A 27,043-nucleotide genomic window follows, 5' to 3' on the forward strand; every position below is an offset into this window, starting at 1 on the left:
TCCTGCAATGTCTGTCCTCCTCCTCAGAGCAGGCGGACAGGTTATGGAGCAGTGGTTTTTAGACCGCTGCTTCATAACTGGTGTTTCTGGCGAGTCTGAAGGCTCGCCAGAAACACGGCCCTTCAAGCTCCATATGATAAATGGGCCCCAGTATGTGTAGCATTGTTACACATTGTTGCAAACACTGCTACCACAGAGTGCTAGACACACGTGCATGCTCCTGAGCTCCTAAAAGCCTACTTAGGTTTAGTCTTCTACATAGTATACTGAGAGAACAAAGTAAATTATTATAAAAATTAATTGGAAAGCTTATTTTTAATAGCATGTTATATCTTAATTATGAAAGATAATGGTCATTTTTACCAGCTGAAGTGCATTAGAGGGACAGTCTAGTCAAAATTAAACTTTTTGATTCCAATAGGGCATGCGATTTTAAACAACTTTCCAATTATCTTTTATCATCAAATTTGCTTTGTAATCTTGGTATTCTTTGTGGAAAGCTTAACCTGGGTAGGCTCATAGGCTAATTTCTAAGCCGTTGAACTGCCTCTTATCTCAGTGCATTTTGACAGTTAGACACTGCTAGTTCATGTGTGTCATATAGAAAACATAATGCTCACTCCTGTGGAGTTATTTAAGAGTTAGCACTCATTGGCTAAAATGCAAATCTGTCAAAAGAACTGAGATAAAGTGGTAGTTTGCAGAGGCTTAGATACAAGAGGGCCGATTTATTAAGGCCCGAATGTGAAGGCTTACGCGGAAACAGGAGTTAAGAAGCAGCGGTCTTAAGGCCTCTGCTCCTTAACTCGTCCGCCACCTCTGAGGTGGCGGACAGCAATCTGCCAGATCGGATACGATCGGGTTGATTGACACCCTCGATTGGCCGAGAATGTGCAGGAGGCGACATTGCACAAGCATTTCACTAGAAATGCTTGTGCAGTGATAAACATTGTCGGCATTTATCGATGTCCGCCCGCACATTGTTAAATTGGCCCCAAAGTAATTTGTTGGTTATGCAAAACTAGGGAATGGGTAGTTAAAGAATTTAGTTTCAAATAGCAAAACCAGCTCTTTTGTATAGATAAAATAAAACTAAAGGAACAATTTCAAATACATTTTATACCCTACTACTGATATAGCAAGTCCAAAGTTCATAGGAAACAGCAACTTTAGTGAGAATTAAGTGCTCGTGCAGACGGGAAATCTGCCAATTCCCCACAATTCATGTACAACATCAATGCTGTCCACAGCACTTATAGTAGTAATATCTTTATTTCAAAACTACAAGACAAGCAACGTTTCGAGTCAGCAGACTCTTACTCATAGCATGAGTAACATAGTCTGCTGACTCGAAACGTTGCTTGTCTTGTAGTTTTGAAATAAAGATATTACTACTATAAGTGCTGTGGGCAGCACTGATATAGCAAGTAATTGAAAACAAATTAAGGGAAAAACAAATTTACAGTACACTATCCCTTTAATGTTATTTGCTACAGTTGTCAACATTTGTTTTACTTTCTACAATTAATAAACCTACTCCCATTATTTCTGTACAGGTAGCCCTCAGTTTACGCCGGGGTTAGGTTCCAGAAGGAATGTTTGTAAATCGAAACCGTTGTAAATTGAAACCCCATTTATAATATCAAAACTGTCATAAGTAACACCTAATACATTTATTTTTAAAGCTTTGAAATGAAGACTTTAAATGCTAAACAGCATTATAAACCTAATAAAACAATCGCACAACACAGAATATATAATTATATAATTAAACTAAATTAAATTAACAAAAACATTTGCTAAACAGCATTATAAACCTAATAAAATAATCACACAACACAGACTTCACTTGCATTTTTCTGCAAACAGTTCTTTCTATGCATTCCAATCTGGACTGATTTATAGACAGGAAGATACTGTTCTTTAAAATCTGCTCGATAGCTCAGGTCTGGTTAAACTGATTAATTTCAGCTTGCTTGGCTTTGCTGCAACACAAGTGGACAGCTCCACCTACTGGCTATTTTAATAAATGCACTGCTTCTCAATGCTTTTCAATAGCAGTCACATGACTGGAAAAAAAGGTTGGGCCACCTGTAATTTTTTGGTTCAATGGTCTATCTTGTTTGTTGAAAGCTAAACCTAAGTATCTTTAAAGGCTGCCTCTTATCTCAGTGCATTTTTACAGTTTTTCAGAACTAGACAGCACTAGTTCATGTGTGTCATATAGATAACATTGTGCTCACTCCCGTGGAGTTATTTATGAGTCAACACTAATTGGCTCAAATGCAAGTCTGTCAAAACAACTGAAATAAGGGGGCAGTCTGGCAGTCTGCAGTGACTTAGATACAAGGTAATCACAGAAGTAAAAAGTGTATTAATATAACAGTGCTGGTTATGCAAAACTGGGGAATGGGTAATAAAGGGATAATGTATCTTTTTAAACAATGTTTGATATGACATTTATAGCACTTAGTATCACATATAAATTTAAGCATCATTGCTGATGAGATGTCTATTGTTTTCAGGTTTGTGGCGTTGCCGCTAAGTAGGCAGCTCAGCATAGTGGAGAAGTACAAGAGGAAAGCTTCTCATAACCCAATTCTGGAAGCCTATTACATCAAACAGAGAAAACAGCCTTCTGAGGTAGGACTACAGCTTGCAAAAGAAATAGCACTGAGAAGCATGTAATGGAGTCATTTGTTGTGAGACTGAGAGGAAGATACCATACCTTACATGTTTTTTTGTATTAATAATTTTTGACTCTTACATGAAGAAGAGGAAACCAGGTTTTGCCTTTTTCTCTTGTAAGATGTATCGAGTCCACGGATTCATCCTTTACTTGTGGGATATTCTCCTTCCCATCAGGAAGTGGCAAAGAGAGCACACAGCAGAGCTGTCCATATAGCTCCCCCCCTCTAGCTCCACCCCCCAGTCATTCTCTTTGCCGGCTCTAAGCAATCGGAAGGGTAAAGTGAATGTGGTGTTAGAATTGTAGTTTTTATTTTCTACAAGCAAGAGTTTGTTATTTTAAATGGTACCGGTGTGTACTATTTACTCTAGCAGAAGGGAGATGAAGAATTCTGCAGGAAGGAAGATGATTTTAGCATGTTGTAACTAAAATCCACTGCTGTTCCCACACAGGACTGAGGAGTACAAGAGAACTTCAGTTGGGGGGAACGGTTTGCAGGTTAGGCTGCAATAAGGTATGTTCAGTCATTTATTTCTAGACAAGACTGTGATAATGCTAGAAAAGACTGTTAATATCCCCATGAGGGAAGGGTAAGCTGTATTCAGAGACTAAGTATGGAATTTCAAGCTTACATAACAGGGCTAGTTTATGCTGGTTGACACTACTTCGGGGCAAACGATTTTTATTGAAAAATTCGTTTTTTGAGACACTTTGAAGGTTCCTTTGGGTTTCTTTCAGGGGTTGTTACCCACATGGCTATTACTAAAACACTTGGGAGTGTTTCTTTAGGCCTCACAAGCACCGGAGTGAGGTGGGAGGGGCCTAATTTCACGCCTCAGATGCGCAGTTATTGTGACTAGAAGTTCAGGCTGTTTCACATGAAGGGTCCTGCTGCAGTTTGAGGGCCTATAAGAAGCTTTTTCCCCACAAATCTGGTTCCTAAGGGCAGGTAGGGCCACAGCAGTGCTGTGGCAAGGTGCTGTAGTTTCTTTAACCGTTTTTTTGGCTTACTGTCGATCCGGTTTGGGCATTAAGGGGTTAATCGTTTTTATTGCTAGTGGTGCAATCTTACTAATGCTTTAGGTACATATTGTAAAAATTTCGAAAAGTTTGCTGCATTTTTTCACTGTTTTGCAAAATTCTGTGCCTTTTTTATCTCTTAAAGGCACAGTAAAAAAAATTTCAAAGTGTGTTTTTACTTGATTAAAGTGATTTCCAAGCCTGTTTGTATTACTACTAGTCTGTTAAACATGTCTGACACCAAGGAAAATCCTTGTTCAATGTGTTTAGAAGCCATGGTGGAACCCCCTCTCAGAATGTGTCCCACTTGTACTGATATGTCTATACACTTTAAAGAACATATTGTTGCACTTAAAAATGTGGCCCAAGATAATTCTCAGACAGAAGGTAACGAGGTTAGCCCGTCAACCTCTCCCCAAGTGTCACAACCAGTTACGCCCGCTCAAGTGACGCCTAGCACCTCTTTTACCTTGCAAGACTTAGCGGCAGTTATGAATAATACCCTCTCAGTGTTTTTATCTAAACTGCCCGTGTTACCTGCAAAGCGTGATAGCTCTGTTTTAAGAACAGATAATGAGCATTCTGACGCTTTAGTAGCTGTATCCGATATACCCTCACAACACTCTGAAGTGGGGGCGAGGGATGTGCTGTCTGAGGGAGAAATTTCAGATTCAGGAAAGGTTTCTCCTCAGACAGATTCAGATACGTTGGCTTTTAAATTTAAACTAGAACACCTCCGCTTATTGCTCAGGGAGGTATTAGTTACTCTAGATGACTGCGACCCTATGGTGGTTCCAGAGAAATTGTGCAAAATGGACAACTACCTTGAAGTTCCTGTTTACACTGATGTGTTCCCGGTCCCTAAGAGGATGGCGGATATTGTTACTAGGGAGTGGGATAGACCAGGTATTCCCTTCGTTCCCCCTCCTGTTTTTAAGAAGATGTTCCCCATATCTAACCCCATGCGGGACTCGTGGCAGACGGTCCCTAAGGTGAAGGGGCTGTTTCTTCACTTGCTAAACGCACACCTATACCAATTCAAGACAGTTGTGCTTTTAAAGACCCTATGGATAAAAAATTAGAGGGTTTACTTAAGAAAATTTTTGTTCAACAAGGTTTTCTTCTCCAACCTATTGCGTGCATTGTTTCTGTAACCACTGCAGCTGCTTTCTGGTTTGAGGTGCTGGAAGATGCGCTCCAGACGGAGACCTCATATGAGGACATTATGGACAGAATTAAGGCTCTTAAGCTGGCTAATTATTTTATCACAGATGCCGCTTTCCAACTAGCTAAGTTAGCGGCAAAGAATTCAGGTTTCGCCATTTTGGCGCGCAGGGCGCTATGGCTAAAGTCCTGGTCGGCCGATGTGTCGTCAAAATCCAAACTATTGAACATCCCTTTCAAAGGAAAGACCCTCTTTGGGCCTGAATTGAAAGAGATTATTTCAGAAATCACTGGGGGAAAAGGCCATGCTCTCCCCCAGGACAAGTCCTTCAAGACAAATAACAAACAAAATAATTTTCGTTCCTTTCGGAATTTCAGGAGCGGTCTCGCTTCATCCTCCCCTGCTGCAAAGCAAGAGTGTAACACTTCACAACCCAGGGCAGCCTGGAAACCTTACCAGGGCTGGAACAAGGGGAAACAGGCCAAGAAGCCTGCAGCTGCCTCCAAGACAGCATGATGGGGTAGCCCCAGATCCGCGACCGGATCTAGTAGGGGGCAGACTCTCTCTCTTCGCTCAGGCCTGGGCAAGAGATGTACACGATCCCTGGGCCTTAGAGATTGTATCCCAGGGATATCTTCTAGAATTCAAGGACTCCCCTCCAAGGGGAAGGTTCCACATTTCTCGTCTGTCTTCAGACCAGACAAAGAAAGAGGCGTTCTTACGCTGTGTAGAAGACCTACATACAATGGGAGTGATCCACCCAGTTCCAATTGCGGAACAAGGGCTGGGTTTTTACTCAAACCTGTTTGTGGTTCCAAAGAAAGAAGGAACTTTCAGACCAATCCTGGATCTCAAAATTCTAAACAAATTCCTCAGAGTCCCATCATTCAAGATGGAGACCATTCGGACAATCTTACCAATGATCCAGGAGGGTCAATATATGACCACCGTGGATTTAAAGGATGCGTATCTACACATTCCTATCCACAAAGGTCATCACCAGTTTCTCAGGTTCGCCTTTCTAGACAGGCATTACCAGTTTGTGGCTCTTCCTTTTTGGGTTGGCCACTGCTCCCAGAATTTTCACAAAGGTGCTAGGGTCCCTCCTGGCGGTTCTAAGACCGCGGGGCATAGCAGTGGCGCCTTATCTAGACGACATCTTAATTCAGGCGTTGACTTTCCAAAGAGCCAAGTATCACACGGAAATCGTATTGGCCTTTCTGAGGTCTCACGGGTGGAAGGTGAACATCAAAAAGAGTTCTCTCTCCCCCCCTCACAAGAGTTTCCTTCCTAGGAACTCTGATAGACTCGGTAGATATGAAAATATTTCTGACGGAGGTCACAAAGTTAAAACTCTTAACCACTTGCCGAGTCCTTCATTCCATTCCTCGGCCATCTGTAGCTCAGTGCATGGAGACAATCGGACTATTGGTAGCGGCAATGGACATAGTCCCTTTTGCACGGATACACCTCAGACCACTGCAACTATGCATGCTCAAACAGTGGAATGGGGATTATGCAGATTTGTCTCCTCAAATACAGCTGGACCAGGGGACCAGAGATTCTTTTCTCTGGTGGTTGTCTCAGGATCACCTGTCTCAGGGAATGTGTTTCCGCAGACCAGAGTGGATCATCGTAACGACCAACGCCAGTCTGTTGGGCTGGGGTGCAGTCTGGGACTCCCTGAAAGCTCAGGGCTTATGGTCTCGGGAAGAGGCTCTTCTCCCGATAAACATTCTGGAACTGAGGGCGATATTCAACGAGCTTCAGGCATGGCCTCAGCTAGCTGCGGCCAAATTCATCAGTCGGACAACATCACAACTGTAGCTTACGTCAATCATCAAGGGGGATGACGGAGGTAACCAAAATAATCAGGTGGGCGGAGGATCACTCCTGCCATCTCTCAGCAATTCACATTCCAGGAGTAGACAACTGGGAGGCGGATTTTCTAAGTCGTCAGACTTTTCACCCGGGGGAGTGGGAACTCCACCCGGAAGTATTTGCCCAGCTGACTCAGCTATGGGGCACTCCAGAATTGGATCTGATGGCGTCCCGTCAGAACACCAAACTTCCTCTTTACGGGTCCAGGTCCCGGGATCCCCAGGCGGTACTGATAGATGCTCTAGCAGCGCCTTGGTCCTTAAATCTGGCCTATGTTTTTCCACCGTTTCCTCTCCTCCCTCGTCTGGTTGCCAGAACCAAGCAGGAGAGGGCTTCGGTGGTTCTGATAGCTCCTGCGTGGCCACTCAGGACCTGGTATGCAGACCTAGTGGACATGTCATCTGTCCCACCATGGACACTACCAGTGAGGCAGGACCTTCTAATTCAAGGTTCTTTCAAGCATCCAAATCTAATTTCTCTGCGTCTGACTGCTTGGAGATTGAACGCCTAATTCTATCAAAGCGTGGTTTCTCTGAGTCGGTTATTGATACCCTGATTCAGGCTAGAAGGCCTGTCACCAGGAAAATCTACCATAAGATTTGGCGAAAATATCTTTTTTGGTGTGAATCCAAAGGTTACTCATGGAGTAAGATTAGGATTCCCAGGATATTGTCTTTTCTCCAAGAAGGATTGGAGAAAGGATTATCAGCTAGTTCCTTAAAAGGACAAATATCTGCTTTGTCTATTCTTTTACACAAACGTCTGGCAGAGGTACCAGACGTTCAAACATTTAGTCAGGCTTTAGTCAGAATCAAGCCTGTTTATAGACCTGTGGCTCCGCCATGGAGTCTGAATTTAGTTCTTTCAGTTCTGCAAGGGGTTCCGTTTGAACCTTTACATTCCATAGATATTAAGCTTTTATCTTGGAAAGTTTTGTTTTTGGTAGCTATCTCTTCTGCTCGAAGAGTATCAGAGTTATCTGCTTTACAGTGTGATTCACCTTACCTGGTTTTCCATGCTTTAAGGTAGTTTTGCGTACCAAACCCGGTTTTCTTCCTAAGGTTGTGTCTAATAAGAATATTAACCAGGAAATTGTTGTTCCTTCTCTGTGTCCTAATCCTTCTTCGAAGAAGGAACGTCTGTTACACAATCTTGATGTGGTTCGTGCTTTAAAGTTTTATTTACAAGCAACTAAGGATTTCAGACAAACACCTTCATTGTTTGTTATCTATTCTGGTACGAGGAGAGGTCAGAAGGCGACTGCTACCTCTCTTTCCTTTTGGCTGAAAAGCATCATCTGTTTGGCCTATGAGACTGCTGGCCAGCAGCCTCCCGAAACAATTACTGCTCATTCTACCAGAGCAGTGGCTTCCACATGGGCTTTTATAAATGAGGCTTCTGTTGAACAGATTTGTAAGGCAGCGACTTGGTCTTCGCTGCATACTTTTTCCAAATTTTACAAATTCGATACTTTTGCTTCTTCGGAGGCTATTTTTGGGAGAAAGGTTTTACAAGCAGTGGTGCCTTCCGTTTAAGGTACCTGTCTTGTTCCCTCCCTTCATCCGTGTCCTAAAGCTTTGGTATTGGTATCCCACAAGTAAAGGATGAATCCGTGGACTCGATACATCTTACAAGAGAAAACAGAATTTATGCTTACCTGATAAATTACTTTCTCTTGTGATGTATCGAGTCCACGGCCCGCCCTGGCTATTAAGTCAGGTAGTGTTTTTGTTTAAACTACAGTCACCACTGCACCCTATGGTTTCTCCTTTTTCTTCCTAACCTTCGGTCGAATGACTAGGGGGTGGAGCTAGAGGGGGAGCTATATGGACAGCTCTGCTGTGTGCTCTCTTTGCCACTTCCTGTTGGGAAGGAGAATATCCCACAAGTAAAGGATGAATCCGTGGACTTGATACATCACAAGAGAAAGTAATTTATCAGGTAAGCATAAATTCTGTTTTTTAATCAGGGCTGGTCTGTCACTTTCTGGGTTGCTTCCCAAATGTCTTGGTGTATGATAGTCAATAAGCATTGTGTAAAAGCAAATGCTTCTTAATCCTTAGTTATGTTATCTGGGATTATGTGGGCTTTACAATCGTTATGCCAACCCCTATCGTTGCTTAAATCACTTTGTATCCCTTTATGTTACACCATATAACCCTCTTTATAAGGGCTCCTATTTATTCATATACTCCGTCTATAGTACCATCACATTGTACCTTTGCTTGCTATGTCACTTTCCAGCTCTGTAGTTCAAGCTAGAATATATTATGTCTGTGGGTACAATGTTTCCTTGACAACACGCAGTTTGTATATTTCGTATTTGTTCTAAATATCTATTTAATTATTGCCTGGCAGCACAAAACTACTTGTCTTTGGCTTGAAGCTAAGTTGTGAACCAATTTCTTCTTATACAGGAAGAGTCCACAGCTACATTCATTACTTTTGGGAGTTCAGAACCTGGCCACCAGGAGGAGGCAAAGACACTCCCAGCCAAAGGTTTAAATACCTCCCCATTTCCCTCATCCCCCAGTCATTCTTTGCCTTTCGTCACAGGAGGTTGGCAGAGAAGTGCCAAAAGATTTTAGAGTCTCTTATGGAGGGTAGTACTCTTTGAAAACGGACTGGAGTTTTAAGTAATCCTGTCAGCCTTTCAGTGAGAGCATGGATGAATGTTAGAGTCCGGAGATGCAGGGAGAGTCTTTCTGAAAAACCATCCCGACTCATGTTAACAGCTCCTTGCAATCAGCGTTGATGAGTTTCGCTGCCTGCTTTCTTCTCTCAGGTCCATGTCAGAAGCGAGGCTACTATTTGTCACACTTGAAGGGCTGTGTTCCTGTTCCACGGCGTTGATTCCGGTAAGATCATTTAATTTTACTTTGATGATGTGATAAGTAATGTAAACGAAGAAGTCAGGGTCTCAGTGGGACTCCTTTATCTTTGTAAGGAATCAAGGGTTATTATCTCCTGAGGGGGGTGTAGTGTCACTTGGGCTCTTGGCTATATCGGAACATAATGGCCTTTTCTTGTCAGGCTGCGCGGCCCTTGTAGGCCTTGGTGCGCTTTTCTATGGCCTGCACAGTGCACCTTGTGACGAGGTGTGGTCACGCTTCTGTGCTTCATTAACGTATTCCTGACTGCGTGGCGACGGAGAGAATATCTGTTTTGCTAGCTGTCTGAGTCTCAGGAGGTAGTGAGTGCCCCAGCCATTGGGGGTGTAAGGTGCCATTTTTTATTTTTCTGTCCATAATTTTTAAATACCAAGTTATGGAGGATTCTGACTTTTTGGAGATAGATGTCTCTGATTTAGATTCTACTTCTTGTGCAGAGTATGTAATGGCCTGGGTAATCCATGCCCATCAGTTATGTTCCGAATGCCGCTCTAGAGTGCTCTCTTCTCCAGATACAGTGAACTTAGAGTGGGGAGGTATTTAAGCCTTTGGCTGGGGTTGTCTTTGCCTCCTCCAGGTGTCCCTAATGCCGTTACCCCTTCTCCGGAAGGCGGCTTGTTTCCTCCAGAGGTTACGGCACAGTTCCGCATGGCCATATCTATGGCCCTGGTGCATTTACATCTTCCAGAGGAGGTGTTGCTAAGATATTGTCCGTGTTATGCTAACCGGGGCTCGTCAGGCGTGGGATCGCTTGGGTCAGATCAGCCATCTGGGGAAGCGGTTTCCTCTGAAGCTTCAGGGGCCCAACCCTCGGGTTGGGGTCGTCAGTTGCCCCGGCGGAGGTAAGTCTTGCTTTTCGTTATAGACTGGTGCGCCTTCGTGTCCTACTACGGCATGTTTTGGCGGTGCTGGAGGATCCTAGTGCTAATAGGGTGAGGGATCCTCTGTCTTCTGTTCCAGATGGCAAGCTGGGTTAGACGTGTGGGGATGAAGTAATCTCCTTGGCGTCTACAATTTTCCTTCTTTTTTGGGTATCTTATTCCAGTTCTGAGCTTTAGAAGAATTGGGGTCTCTGATGGGCTGGTCCTGTTGGTGTACCCATTCTTCTTGGGTGTTCACCTGTTGCAATGTATTCAATAGAACAAATAATAGGAGCACCAGACAATCGTTGTGGTAAAATAAAACTTAACTTTTATTCTGCTTACAGGCAGTTTGCAGCAAATTTGAAATAAAATATATACATCTCAGTATTCGCACAGCATGGTATATCAAAGGCAGTGTTCCAGCTTACGCGTTTCGGCTATTGCCGTAATGATAGCTTGTTGGAACCTTGCCTGTGAATCCTATTTAAAATAAATACAATGTTTCTATTGGTTAATTAGGCTTCTACACACCTCTTAGTCTGCCCTATCCATAGCTTGCTGTGTATTGACTCGCACACCCCTTTGCAACCTACTCAGTGTGTGTGTTTAATCACATTTGCATAAACATTATTTGGTTACTATGTGTAAAATTGAGCTTACACTAATGAGATAGCATTTTACTCGATCTAGAGATATTTAACTCTTTTATACTCTGTATATTTCTTTTAGTTGTATATTGTAGTCCATAATTTTTCTATTTACATTGATATGATAATTCCCTTTTGGATTTTTATTATTTTTGCTACATTCTTTTAATTGTACATTATTCATTTTCCTAGAGTAGCCTACACTGTGAGCTAGCTCAATTTTGTGTTTGTTTTCTATCCACAGAATTGAATCGTATGAGCTATAATTTCTTTTATTTAGATATATGCTTAAACCAATTTAATTTAAAACCTTCTTAGTTTTTGCTACAATTAGATACATTGTGCTCAATAGATGTCACTGTTTTTGTATATATGTGTAACACTGCCAATATCATTAAAGATATTGAGTATTTGGGTTGTTTTTTGCAATTATTCTTTAATGGTTTTTGTTTATTGTTTTTTCCCCACTAGTAAATTACTTCTCTCAATCAATGAATTCTATTAGTCAAGATTAAATAAGAATTATTTTTGTGTCTTAAATTCTGGATAATAAACCGTTTATTGCCAATAGTTTATTATATCATATTCTGAGTTCTTACCTAAGGGCCATCTTGTTTTTAATTTATGGATCCAAAAAAAACTCTTTCTGAGCTAGTTTTTCATCCTTGCTCTGACCCCTCATGTCTTTGTACACCTTTTCAATTACAGTCCATTTCAGAGAATCTGTGTTGCTATAATGTTGGTGTTTAAAATGTTGCACTAATGGTGTAGAAAGAGAAGAATGTTTTATGTTATTGACGTGTTCCCTTATCCTTTCTCGTACCTTTGTTGTGAGTCATACTTATTGCAGGTCACACAAGGTGCAGGTTAGTAAGTACACAACATAAGTTTCTCTGCAATTGAAACTCATTGTTCATTATGTTCCAGACGTTCAGGCGTTTTGTCAGGCTTTAGTTAGAATCAAGCCTGTGTTTAAACCTGTTGCTCCGCCATGGAGTTTAAATTTAGTTCTTAAAGTTCTTCAAGGGGTTCCGTTTGAACCTCTGCATTCCATAGATATCAAGCTTTTATCTTGGAAAGTTCTGTTTTTAGTAGCTATCTCTTCGGCTCGAAGAGTTTCAGAGTTATCGGCCTTGCAGTGTGATTCCCCTTATCTGATCTTCCATGCAGATAAGGTAGTTTTGCGTACCAAACCTGGGTTTCTTCCTAAGGTGTTATCTAATAAGAATATCAATCAGGAGATTGTTGTTCCGTCACTGTGTCCTAATCCTTCTTCAAAGAAGGAACGTCTATTACACAATCTTGACGTGGTTCGTGCTTTAAAGTTTTAATTACAAGCTACTAAAGATTTTCGTCAAACATCTGCATTGTTTGTTGTCTACTCTGGACAGAGGAGAGGCCAAAAGGCTTCAGCAACTTCTCTTTCTTTTTGGTTAAGAAGTATAATCCGCTTAGCTTATGAGACTGCTGGCCAGCAGCCTCCTGAAAGAATTACAGCTCATTCCACTAGAGCGGTGGCTTCCACATGGGCTTTTAAAAATGAGGCTTCTGTGGAACAGATTTGTAAGGCGGCGACTTGGTCTTCGCTTCATACTTTTTCTAAATTCTACAAATTTGATACTTTTGCTTCTTCGGAGGCTATTTTTGGGAGAAAGGTCTTACAGGCAGTGGTGCCTTCCATTTAAGTGCCTGCCTTGTCCCTCCCTTCATCCGTGTCCTATAGCTTTCGTATTGGTATCCCACAAGTAATGGATGAATCCGTGGACTGGATACACCTTACAAGAGAAAACAAAATTTATGCTTACCTGATAAATTTATTTCTCTTGTGGTGTATCCAGTCCACGGCCCGCCCTGTCATTTTAAGACAGGTGTTTTTTATTTTTTAAACTACAGTCACCACTGCACCGTATAGTTTCTCCTTTCTCTTGCTTGTCTTCGGTCGAATGACTGGGAGGTGGCAGTTAGGGGAGGAGCTATATAGACAGCTCTGCTGTGGGTGATCCTCTTGCAGCTTCCTGTTGGGAAGGAGAATATCCCACAAGTAATGGATGAATCCGTGGACTGGATACACCACAAGAGAAATACATTTATCAGGTAAGCATAAATTTGGTTTTTCACCTCTGATTACCTTGTATCTAAGCATCTGCAGACTGCCCCCTTATCTCAGTGTTTTTGACAGACATGCAGTTTAACCAACCAGCGCAGACTCCACGGGAGTGAGCACAATGTTATCTATAGTACACATGAACTAGTACTGTCTAACTGTGAAAAACTTTCAAAATGGTCTGAGCTAGGAGGCGGTTTTCAACGGTTTAGAAATCAGTTTGAGACTCCCAAGGTTTAGCTTTTCAAAAATACCACCAAGGGAACAAAGCAAATTTGATGATAAAAGTAAATGGGAAAGTTGTTTACAATTGCATGCACTGTCTGAATCATGAAAGTTTAATTTTGACTAGACTGTCCCTTTAAAAAAAGTAAAATGCTTTTAACATGATGAATAATACATATTGCAATGATTTTTATTAAGTATAACCCACTGCTTAGTGCTTTTTATTACAGCAATGAAACAGACTGTTTAACATCACTTTAAATGTGAGCTGCATCTAAAAACTCTAAAACAGCTCAGCACAAGAGTGGAAACAAATCACTAGTTAAGGGGTTAAACTGATTTTTCATGTAGATATTAGACATATGTTGTGCTGCTGATTCTTGTATTATTTTGGTCTGTTTTATGTATCTGTATTTTTTTTTTACCATGAATCACTGTCATATACCTATTGCTATGGAATTAGCCAGCGCTTTACAAATAATAATAATAATTCAGATTTTATTATTTTAAACTTACAAAGTAACCAAGTGCAAAAATGTCACAAAAGAGAATAAATACACAAGATATCAAAATGAAATAAATTTAGAACACATACGAGTATGTATTAATAAAATACACAAAAAGTAAAAAAACACAATATGGTGAAATACATTCTCAATAAGTGGTGGAGCCAAAAACAAACTCTCTCAATAAATCTGTATTAGAGAGCGAAATGCGTGTCAGAGAAAATATTACATGACTAGTTGGGGAGTGTCCAGTTCAGTCAAACGGCCATAGAGAGATTTTACACCCTAAACTGCGTACATTATGCTGATTCCTTCCATTTTTATTTCGACTGTTAACCAGTGGGATTTTTAAATGTTGACAAAATTGGTGGTCACAGTGGATATTCCTGTGATCTGTCAGGGTAAAACAGGTGTGCAAGTTTCTCTTGAGCGCTGTAAAATGTTAGTTTGCTTTTGACTCTTTTATATTCCTCATTCACATATTGAGACTGTACTTCACCATATTGTGCTTTAGTGTTTTGTTACATATTGCGTGGAGCTTGTTTGTTAAGTATTTCACTTAGTGATTACTAGGTATGTGTATTTGGAGATTTCGGATGCCTCTGAAATCGGCGGCTGCTCATTGCAATCGTCTCTTCTTGGAGCCAGATTTCTTCTTATGAAAATGCAACACGCTAAGATCTGATCAGCCCTTGGTATGTTTCACTTTCACAAGAAGAAATCCGACTCCGAAAGGACCCGAACGCCATAAGCAGCTGCCACATTCGGAGGCATCTGAAATCTCCAAATGCACATGCCTAGTGGTTACTCCACAAATCCTTTTATTCATACAAACTTGTATATGCTACAGATGTACCAATTTGATAATGTTTTGATGCCTGAAATTCAAATCCTCGACGGCATGGAGAAATCACACAAAATCTTTGGGATTTTTTTTATACCTTGTATGCAATTTAGGAGTCTCTATTTCACATAAGAAACACTAGATAGCAACATAACATTTCTCAAGATAAAATTTATTTGTGTTTCTAAATTTCTTTTGAGGTCTTCACCGTACCGACGAGACTTCTTAGAATATCTCGCCTGAGCGATGAGATTTTGAATATCAGGCCCTTGATCACTTTTATTAATGTATTCTTTTGAACTTAGCAAATAATAATTGTTTTCGTAAGTAATTTATCCCAAATCCAGAAGGATAACACACTTTTTTGCAACTTTAAAGGGACAGTATACACCAATTTTCATATAACTGTATGTAATAGACACTAATATAAAGAATAATATGCACAGATACTGATATAAATATCCAGCATAAAACCGTTTAAAAACTTACTTAGAAGCTCCCAGTTTAGCTCTGTTGAAAAGATTAGCAGGAAAACCCACTGAAACTGGGTGTATAGCAAAATAAAAAAAACAGACCCCCCCCTTTGCTCTTCTTCTGCATATGAAAAGACTCTTTACACAAACAGGAGCAAGCTGGAGTAGGAATACATCAGTATACTTTAAAACTTTGGGGCTTGGTTAGGTTTCTGAAAATCAGTGCAATGTTATTTAAAAATAAACAAAACTATACATAAAAAAAAAAAAAAAGCTGTATAGGCTATATAAATGGATCATCTACAAAACATTTATGCAAAGAAAATTCTAGGGCCCGATTCGATATAAATCGTCGCCTGCAAAAGCCGGCGACGCCAAATTTTGTGCGGGTTTGGTATCCTATATACGGCGTAACTTAGAAGTTACATGCGTATATTTCTGCCTTCGCCCGTCGTTTTTTGGCCTAATAGACTGACATACAAAACACGCGCAGTTTGGTATCCAATATATGGCGTAAGGACTTACGCGCGCAGATTTCAGAAAATCTACTCCATTCTCATCTCGCTACAAATTGAAGGCGCAGCAACCCTTGCACTGGCTTAGAAACCAACGTAACTCTCTGAAGGCCTAACAAGTGCATGCTTAACAACATACATATCAGCAGCTTGATCACAAATAGTTAACCTCTTCAAAGCATTTATTATTCCTGCCCCTGCAAGTTTGTCAAACCAATCACAATGGGGTGCATAATGGGGCACAAGGGGTCAACATGGTGCACAAGGGGTCAACATGGGGCACAAGGGGTGCTGGAAGCCCTCCAATCCCCTGTTGTTCCGTCTACACATGCTGATTCTATAGTTGCTGCTGAGGTCCATGGTGATGGTGCTGCCCCTGCTGCAGCTGGTCATCGAATTACATACTGCGGATTTCCACTGCATGTAAGTGAAACTACTACATACTACTACTACTCTCCTGCCTCTCCTGGGTTGTGTGGATTCAGAGGATTCTGCAGGAGTGCTGGCCACAGATGAGAGGCTGGAGGCAGTGTCCTGCTGGTGTGTGAAATGCTCCACCAACACACCCAACAGTTGGTTTTGTTCCCGCCATCTGTTGTCAGTCTGCATCTGCATGTCCGAAATAACTCTCATCATCTGAGATTGGTTCTGGACTATACCACTTAAAGGGACAGTCAACCATAGAATTGTTATTGTTTTAAAAGATAGATAATCCCTTTATTACTCATTCCCCAGTTTTGCATAACCAACACAGTTATATTAATGTACTTTTTACCTTTGTGATTACCTTGTATCTAGGAACCTTCTTCCAGCCCCCTGATCACATGACTGTGACTGTTTATTATCTATTGTCTTAAATTTAGCATTGTGTTGTGCTAGATCTTAAATAACTTTCTGTGCCTGAACACAGTGTTATCTATATAGCCCACGTGTACTTTCTGTCTCTTTGTGTTGAAAAGAGATTTAAAAAGCATGTGATAAGAGGCAGCCCTCAAAGGCTTAGAAATTAGCATATAAGCATACCTATGTTTAGTTTAAACTAAGAATACCAAGAGAAAAAAGCAAATTTGATGATAAAAGTAAATTGGAAAGTCAATTAAAATTAAAAGTCCTATCCTAGTCCCTTTAAAGATGCTGCCATGTCCCGTTGCAGCTCAATGGAACGCTGGAGTAAAGTCTGTTGGCTCCTGTAAAACCTCTGTTGGTCTCTGCATTCTCTCGCAGGTTGATGTGAGCCTCCTCTGGAGGGCAATGTATTCGTCGCCCAGGGCAGAAGTCAGAGGATCTAAAGGCTGTTCACCGAGATTGAGGATCTTACATCGAGGTCGGAAGGGGAGGAGCTAGCAGCAGGCTGCGTGCTAGCACAGCGCTCTGATGTGAAGGGCAACTCTGATCAAACCCCACCTGCGTTTGTTCCTTGGCCGGCGAGATAAACATGGCTTGGAATCCACATAGCAGAGGCCGACAAAAATCCCTGCAGATTGACTCTGGTGCAGAGTCACGACGCCTGGAAGGCGTTCTTGCAACCAGCACAACTACAGCACACCTTAAAACCCAAAGAAGCCGATTTGGAGTATACCTATCTGAGGGCCCAGGAGAGGAGTGGAGTCCAGTCTGCGGTGGCTGTGGCGGTGTTCACGGAGGTGTCCGGGAGCTGCGGCCCTTTCCATTCTACCGCGTCTGGCAATCATCCTGTGGATCCTGCAGCTGGGTTGGCTCTGTTACGGTAACTACATCGCACAGGAAATGCGTACCTGCGCGCCGGAACTACCGGTGGAATCAGTATAACCAGCTGTGAGCGGACATCGAGGACAACGGAGCGATCCCGGTTGCTGGGGCATGGTTTGTACTGCCCGATCCGGTAAGACTACTGGTAGAAATCTATACCAGATTAATGCAAGTTGTATTTAAACGCTCTAACAGTCAGGAGTCTCTGGACTGGAGGGGCACAATTGCCCCCTAATTGGAGTTAAAACAGGCCTGCCCTCTCTCCCAGTCAGGTCCTAACTGGGACTATTTAATTAATTTCAGCGGGGACTTTGAGAAACAAAGTGGAGACTTTCTGAAAATAAGAGTTTTTGCCCCCAACATAGATAATCTCTAGTTTGTGCCCATTTAAAGAGTTTTGGGGACGTACTTTCTGTATAAAGCGATACCAAGAAATGTCATCTCACATAGAATCCGGGCATAACATTTAAACTGCTTACTTTATCGAAAATACACCTAGACTCCAAAAGGAACAGAACTGTTAAAGGAATTTCTCCAACATAGGTGTGTCCGGTCCACGGCGTCATCCTTACTTGTGGGATATTCTCTTCCCCAACAGGAAATGGCAAAGAGCCCAGCAAAGCTGGTCACATGATCCCTCCTAGGCTCCGCCTACCCCAGTCATTCTCTTTGCCGTTGTACAGGCAACATCTCCACGGAGATGGCTTAGAGTTTTTTAGTGTTTAACTGTAGTTTTTATTATTCAATCAAGAGTTTGTTATTTTAAAATAGTGCTGGTATGTACTATTTACTCAGAAACAGAAAAGAGATGAAGATTTCTGTTTGTATGAGGAAAATGATTTTAGCACCGTAACTAAAATCCATGGCTGTTCCACACAGGACTGTTGAGAGCAATTAACTTCAGTTGGGGGAACAGTGTGCAGTCTCTTGCTGCTTGAGGTATGACACATTCTAACAAGACGATGTAATGCTGGAAGCTGTCATTTTTCCCTATGGGATCCGGTAAGCCATGTTTATTAAGATAGTAAATAAGGGCTTCACAAGGGCTTATTAAGATTGTAGACTTTTCTGGGCTAAATCGATTCAGTTTTAAAACATATTTAGCCTTGAGGAATCATTTTATCTGGGTATATTGATATTATAATATCGGCAGGCACTGTATTAGACACCTTATTTCTCTGGGGCTTTCCCAAAGCATAAGCAGAGCCTCATTTTCGCGCCGGTGTGGCGCACTTGTTTTTGAGAGGCATGGCATGCAGTCGCATGTGAGAGGAGCTCTGATACTTAGAAAAGACTTTCTGAAGCGTCATTTGGTATCGTATTCCCCTTTGGGTTTGGTTGGGTCTCAGCAAAGCAGATACCAGGGACTGTAAAGGGGTTAAAGTGTTAAAACGGCTCCGGTTCCGTTATTTTAAGGGTTAAAGCTTCCAAATTTGGTGTGCAATACTTTTAAGGCTTTAAGACACTGTGGTGAAAATTTGGTGAATTTTGTACAATTCCTTCATGTTTTTTCGCAATTGCAGTAATAAAGTGTGTTCAGTTTAAAATTTAAAGTGACAGTAACGGTTTTATTTTAAAACGTTTTTTGTACTTTATTATCAAGTTTATGCCTGTTTAACATGTCTGAACTACCAGATAGACTGTGTTCTGAATGTGGGGAAGCCAGAATTCCTGTTCATTTAAATAAATGTGGTTTATGTGATAATGACAATGATGCCCAAGATGATTCCTCAAGTGAGGGGAGTAAGCATGGTACTGCATCATTCCCTCCTTCGTCTACACGAGTCTTGCCCACTCAGGAGGCCCCTAGTACATCTAGCGCGCCAATACTCCTTACTATGCAACAATTAACGGCTGTAATGGATAATTCTGTCAAAAACATTTTAGCCAAATTGAACCCTTGTCAGCGTAAGCGTGGCTGCTCTGTTTTAGTTACTGAAGAGCATGACGACGCTGATATTAATATCTCTGAAGGGCCCCTAACCCAATCTGAGGGGGCCAGGGAGGTTTTGTCTGAGGGAGAAATTACTGATTCAGGGAACATTTCTCAACAGGCTGAACCTGATGTAATTGCATTTAAATTTAAGTTGGAACATCTCCGCATTCTGCTTAAGGAGGTATTATCCACTCTGGATGATTGTGAAAAGTTGGTCATCCCAGAGAAACTATGTAAAATGGACAAGTTCCTAGAGGTGCCGGAGCTCCCAGAAGCTTTTCCTATACCCAAGCGGGTGGCGGACATTGTTAATAAAGAATGGGAAAGGCCCGGTATTCCTTTCGTCCCTCCCCCCATATTTAAAAAATTGTTTCCTATGGTCGACCCCAGAAAGGACTTATGGCAGACAGTCCCCAAGGTCGAGGGAGCGGTTTCTACTTTAAACAAACGCACCACTATACCCATAGAGGATAGTTGTGCTTTCAAAGATCCTATGGATAAAAAATTAGAAGGTTTGCTTAAAAAGATGTTTGTTCAGCAGGGTTACCTTCTACAACCAATTTCATGCATTGTCCCTGTCACTACAGCCGCATGTTTCTGGTTTGATGAGCTGATAAAGGCGCTCGATAGTGATTCTCCTCCTTATGAGGAGATTATGGACAGAATCAATGCTCTCAAATTGGCTAATTCTTTCACCCTAGACGCCACTTTGCAATTGGCTAGGTTAGCGGCTAAGAATTCTGGGTTTGCTATTGTGGCGCGCAGAGCGCTTTGGTTGAAATCTTGGTCGGCTGATGCGTCTTCCAAGAACAAGCTACTAAACATTCCTTTCAAGGGGAAAACGCTGTTTGGCCCTGACTTGAAAGAGATTATCTCGGATATCACTGGGGGTAAGGGCCACGCCCTTCCTCAGGATCGGCCTTTCAAGGCGAAAAACAGACCTAATTTTCGTCCCTTTCGTAAAAACGGACCAGCCCACAGTGCTACGTCCTCTAAGCAAGAGGGTAATACTTCTCAAGCCAAGCCAGCTTGGAGACCAATGCAAGGCTGGAACAAGGGAAAGCAGGCCAAGAAGCCTGCCACTGCTACCAAGACAGCATGAAATATTGGCCCCCGATCCGGGACCGGATCTGGTGGGGGGCAGACTCTCTCTCTTCGCTCAGGCTTGGGCAAGAGATGTTCTGGATCCTTGGGCGCTAGAAATAGTCTCCCAGGGTTATCTTCTGGAATTCAAGGGACTTCCCCCAAGGGGGAGGTTCCACAGGTCTCAGTTGTCTTCAGACCACATAAAAAGACAGGCGTTCTTACATTGTGTAGAAGACCTGTTAAAAATGGGAGTGATTCATCCTGTTCCACTAAGAGAACAAGGGATGGGGTTCTACTCCAATCTGTTCATAGTTCCCAAAAAAGAGGGAACGTTCAGACCAATCTTAGATCTCAAGATCTTAAACAAGTTTCTCAAGGTTCCATCTTTCAAGATGGAAACCATTCGAACTATTCTTCCTTCCATCCAGGAGGGTCAATTCATGACCACGGTGGATTTAAAGGATGCGTATCTACATATTCCTATCCACAAGGAACATCATCGGTTCCTAAGGTTTGCATTCCTGGACAAACATTACCAGTTCGTGGCGCTTCCTTTCGGATTAGCCACTGCTCCAAGGATTTTCACAAAGGTACTAGGGTCCCTTCTAGCGGTGCTAAGACCAAGGGGCATTGCAGTAGTACCTTACCTGGACGACATTCTGATTCAAGCGTCGTCCCTTCCTCAAGCAAAGGCTCACACGGACATTGTCCTGGCCTTTCTCAGATCTCACGGCTGGAAAGTGAACGTGGAAAAGAGTTCTCTATCCCCGTCAACAAGGGTTCCCTTCTTGGGAACAATTATAGACTCCTTAGAAATAAGGATCTTTCTAACAGAGGCCAGAAAAACAAAACTTCTAGACTCTTGTCGGATACTTCATTCTGTTCCTCTTCCTTCCATAGCTCAGTGCATGGAAGTGATCGGGTTGATGGTAGCGGCGATGGACATAGTTCCTTTTGCGCGCATTCATCTAAGACCATTACAACTGTGCATGCTCAGTCAGTGGAATGGGGACTATACAGACTTGTCTCCGAAGATACAAGTAAATCAGAGGACCAGAGACTCACTCCGTTGGTGGCTGTCCCTGGACAATCTGTCTCAAGGGATGACGTTCCGCAGACCAGAGTGGGTCATTGTCACGACCGACGCCAGTCTGATGGGCTGGGGCGCGGTCTGGGGATCCCTGAAAGCTCAGGGTCTTTGGTCTCGGGAAGAATCTCTTCTACCGATAAATATTCTGGAACTGAGAGCGATATTCAATGCTCTCAAGGCCTGGCCTCGGCTAGCGAGGACCAAGTTCATACGGTTTCAATCAGACAACATGACAACTGTTGCGTACATCAACCATCAGGGGGGAACAAGGAGTTCCCTAGCGATGGAAGAAGTGACCAAAATCATTCTATGGGCGGAGTCTCACTCCTGCCACCTGCCTGCTATCCACATCCCAGGAGTGGAAAATTGGGAAGTGGATTTTCTGAGTCGTCAGACATTGCATCCGGGGGAGTGGGAACTCCATCCGGAAATCTTTGCCCAAGTCACTCACCTGTGGGGCATTCCAGACATGGATCTGATGGCCTCTCGTCAGAACTTCAAAGTTCCTTGCTACGGGGCCAGATCCAGGGATCCCAAGGCGGCTCTAGTGGATGCACTAGTAGCACCTTGGACCTTCAAACTAGCTTATGTGTTCCCGCCATTTCCTCTCATCCCCAGGCTGGTAGCCAGGATCAATCAGGAGAGGGCGTCGGTGATCTTGATAGCTCCTGCGTGGCCACGCAGGACTTGGTATGCAGATCTGGTGAATATGTCATCGGCTCCACCTTGGAAGCTACCTTTGAGACGAGACCTTCTTGTTCAGGGTCCGTTCGAACATCCGAATCTGGTTTCACTCCAGCTGACTGCTTGGAGATTGAACGCTTGATTTTATCGAAGCGAGGATTCTCAGATTCTGTTATTGATACTCTTGTTCAGGCCAGAAAGCCTGTAACTAGAAAGATTTCCACAAAATTTGGAAAAAATATATCTGTTGGTGTGAATCTAAAGGATTCCCTTGGGACAAGGTTAAGATTCCTAGGATTCTATCCTTCCTTCAAGAAGGATTGGAAAAAGGATTATCTGCAAGTTCCCTGAAGGGACAGATTTCTGCCTTGTCGGTATTACTTCAGGAGAGGTCAAAAAGCAACTTCTACCTCTCTCTCTTTTTGGATTAAAAGCATCATCAGATTGGCTTACGAGACTGCCGGACGGCAGCCTCCCGAAAGAATCACAGCTCATTCCACTAGGGCTGTGGCTTCCACATGGGCCTTCAAGAACGAGGCTTCTGTTGATCAGATATGTAGGGCAGCGACTTGGTCTTCTCTGCACACTTTTACCAAATTTTACAAGTTTGATACTTTTGCTTCTTCTGAGGCTATTTTTGGGAGAAAGGTTTTGCAAGCCGTGGTGCCTTCCATTTAGGTGACCTGATTTGCTCCCTCCCTTCATCCGTGTCCTAAAGCTTTGGTATTGGTTCCCACAAGTAAGGATGACGCCGTGGACCGGACACACCTATGTTGGAGAAAACAGAATTTATGTTTACCTGATAAATTTCTTTCTCCAACGGTGTGTCCGGTCCACGGCCCGCCCTGGTTTTTTAATCAGGTCTGATAATTTATTTTCTTTAACTACAGTCACCACGGTACCATATGGTTTCTCCTATGCAAATATTCCTCCTTAACGTCGGTCGAATGACTGGGGTAGGCGGAGCCTAGGAGGGATCATGTGACCAGCTTTGCTGGGCTCTTTGCCATTTCCTGTTGGGGAAGAGAATATCCCACAAGTAAGGATGACGCCGTGGACCGGACACACCGTTGGAGAAAGAAATTTATCAGGTAAACATAAATTCTGTTTTGCTTGTTTTGCTTGAACAATCCTCTAATTCTTGATTGCTATAGGAACTGTGATATCCTGGTTATAACTTTAGACCAATACAATCTTCGGAGCAAGGATAAACTGAATATGCCAATATATGTTAATATTATTATTTGATTCAACTGTGGCCAGTATGTGTAATTGATAAAGCTAGTTTTTCTATTAACTGTGGCCAGTAACATTGGTTAAGCGCATGCAGGTTCAGCTGTCAATAAGGGGTTTAAACATAAGATCTCCCCTCAGGAAACTGTCCTGAAAAGTTATTGGGCAATATAAATTAATAAATATATCCCCGAGGCATCTCTTCTCACATTATAGTTTAATGCTGAACACCCCTTATTAAAAAGGGAAAGAGGTTTGGAGAGGAAGGGGTAGAAAAGGTCATTACCCACAGTATACAAAATAAAGAGAAAGGAAAGTGGAGAATTTATGTGTTGTATTTATATAGATTCACTCCTCTCCCTACCAAGTTACACACAAAGATTTACTATGCATACCATGATTATACTGCATATTATTGGTAACTGATAAAAAGGAATCGATAAGAAACAGGTTGCCAGCTAGCAAGGTTTTTACCCTTTAATTTTATTATCTCTGATACATAAAGTGGTTCAGATTTGAATTGTACTGTGACTGTGCTGCATTGGAAATAAGTATTCTGAGTTAATATTGAATAGTTTTTGTGTGGTATGCTCACTCTATTTTGTGTTTTTCCCTTTTTTGCTTTTTTGTAAAGTGATCACCTCTTTGCTCATATTTCTTTTTTTTTTTTTTTTTTCACTTTTTGAATTTATTTTTCATGGATATTGTGTTTAATATATGTATTGTGTGATGTTTTGCTGATTCATGATGGCTTTATATTGAAGTATGCACATCATGATTTTTTGATTCACTGTTTATTTATATGTAGACATATTACAACACATTCACTATATCTAATTTATTCCAGCGGGTTTTGCGGCTGGTCTGATATTGTTGGTTGAGCTGTACTTATTTTTAAGCTCTCTTAGAATTTGTAGGTATTAGCCTATAATCAAAGGTTCTGCGGTATCCTTAGCACTAATAAACACGGTTAGGACTAAGTTCTTAGCTAGATATTGTAGTAGTCACGACTCACCTTTTCACCGAATATATGGAAAGATATATATCACACTCTAAACCCTCTTCACCCAGCATGCCACATAAAACTAAAGATAAAAAATCTAAGCCCAGTGAAAGCAGTTCAGACACGCAAAGTCAGAATGAATTAGCTGTGAGCTCTTTAGATAACACTTCATTAATCCAACAGATCTCTGAGCTAGTTATGCCACAATTTGAAGTTCTAAAACAAGAAATGGCAACAGTTACTAACGAAATAAAGCAGTTTTCAACTCGTATGAATGAAATTGAATCGAGAGTCTCAGATCTAGAAGATAGAGCAGTAACAAAGGATCAGATGACTAACTCGCATGAGGTTAGACTTCTCTCACTACAAGCTAAATTAGAAGAACTTGAGGATAGGGCACGGCGCAACAACCTGCGGGTTGTTGGGCTACCAGAAACGGCAGAGTTTCACGATCTGATAAATTTTGCTGCTACACAACTCCCAAAATTACTCGGTAGTAATATTGAAAATATAAGAATCCTGATAGAGAGAGCACATAGATTAGGCCCTCCTAGAGGGAGTTTAGATGCTCAGGTAAGACCGCGAGCAGTAATCATTAAATTTCTGAATTTCCAAGACAAATTCCATATCCTCAGATTATACCGTAAAAATAACAATCTAATGATTGGCTCCCACAAAATCTTAATATTTCAGGATTTTTCAATAGAAACCCAAAATAGGCGTAGGGAAATGGCTCCTTACTGCTCTAAAATGATTAAAGCTAATTTAAAGGCAAGATTGGTATATCCTGCTAAGGTGATTTTGGAAAAAGATGGTGAATCTCACAGCTTTACAAAGCCGGAAGAGATTAAAATATTCTGCCAGAGTATAGGTCTACAATAAAGGATTTAAGGTAGGAGAAGGGTCCCATAAAGAAGGGAATGAGGATGAGGAAGCAAGAAGAAGTGATAGTGTTGGTTGTGCTGGGGAACGATATAGGTATAGGAATGCCTAAACACATAAATAGAATTTTAACAATAAGTAACTGGATGGGAGGCGACGTAGAAGATATTAGTAATCTAGTAGATTTGAGGAGGGGGAATGGGGTGGGGGGTGTACCCCCTTTTTTTTTTTTTTTAGATGGTTAAGTTGAAATTAGTGTCCTGGAATGCTGGGGGGATTTCATGCCCCAGCAAAAGGAAATTGATTATTAGACATCTTGGACTCCAAAAGCCAGACATAGCATTCATCCAGGAGACCCATCTCAGACCAAAAGAAGCGGTTAAACTTAGATCTAAGTGGGTGGGGGAGGTATTATTTACCCCATATGATAAAGCAAAGAGAGGCCTCGCTATTTTAATTCGCAAACAATTGGACTGTAAAATTATTACAGTAGAAAATGATTCTAATGGGAGATATCAGATCATGGAGATCGAAGTTAACGGTTCTAATTTTGTTTTTTGTAATATATATGGTCCCAATCGGATCGATAAAGGATTTTGGGAAGACATAAGTTTAAAATTATTTATGCATACTGGGAAAAATGTTGTGGTTGTAGGGGACTTCAATATGGCTTTCTCGCATATTTTTGACAGATCTAAGACTAGATTCTTGCCGAGAAAGGCCAGGGAATCTGATATCCTTCAAATGTTTAGGAAGAAATTAGCTCTATACGATGTGTGGCGGGGACAAAACCCGGATTGTCGCGAATATACGTGTGTTTCACGCGCCCACTCCTCTTTTTCTAGAATAGATTATTTTTTAATCTCTAAGCATATGGCTAGAATGCAAATCCTGGCAGACATCGGTGAGATCGTGGTCTCTGACCACGCTACTATCACACTAGAGATTGGAATAAGTGATAAGAGTAGGTTGAAAAATACTAGGATGTACTTCCCCCAATACCTGTACCACAATTTGCACTTCAAAAAATGGGTTAAGAACAGATGGTATCAATTTAGGGCCGAGAATAAAGATTATATAAATAGACCAGAAATTCTCTGGGAAACTGTGAAAGCGGTCTTCAGAGGAGAGATAAAGGCATATCTGGCTAGGATGCGAACAATTTGGGGGAAAAGGGAGGAGCAACTTGCGAATACCTTAAGCAACAACTATAGGAATTATTTGTCACCCTTCGCCAGAGCAATGGCTCAAATACAAGGAGAGCAAAGCGCTCTATGATCTCTTCCTGAAACAAAATTCAATATCAGAAGAACTTAAATTGAAGGACATATATTCATGGGCTCAAGGTACATCAGCTAAATATCTAGCTAGAATTGTTAAGATCAGACAACAGAAGAATTTTATCACTGCAGTTAAATTTAGGAACACCAGGGTGACTGATTCTGCAGGAATTAGTGAAGCTTTTTTTCAGACCTTTCAAGAACTATATGCAGCTAAACAGATAGATATATAGTTGAAACAACAATTCTGGCAAGGGTTCACCATGCCTCAAATCGTGAGAGAGGATCTGCAAAGACT

At 41.8% G+C, this 27,043-nt stretch overlaps 1 protein-coding gene across 1 annotated transcript in view; it reads left to right on the forward strand.

Annotated features, from left to right (window-relative positions):
- Positions 1 to 27,043, forward strand: part of CERS4 (ceramide synthase 4) — a 501,010-nt gene that overhangs the window by 225,213 nt on the left and 248,754 nt on the right. Inside the window, exon 3 of the mRNA XM_053703019.1 lies at positions 2,526 to 2,643. Within this exon, the coding sequence (XP_053558994.1) occupies positions 2,526 to 2,643 (118 nt within the window). The remainder of the gene's footprint in view (positions 1 to 2,525; positions 2,644 to 27,043) is intronic.

The sequence above is a fragment of the Bombina bombina genome, chromosome 2 (assembly GCF_027579735.1).
Source record: "Bombina bombina isolate aBomBom1 chromosome 2, aBomBom1.pri, whole genome shotgun sequence".
Taxonomy (NCBI): Eukaryota; Metazoa; Chordata; class Amphibia; order Anura; family Bombinatoridae; genus Bombina; species Bombina bombina.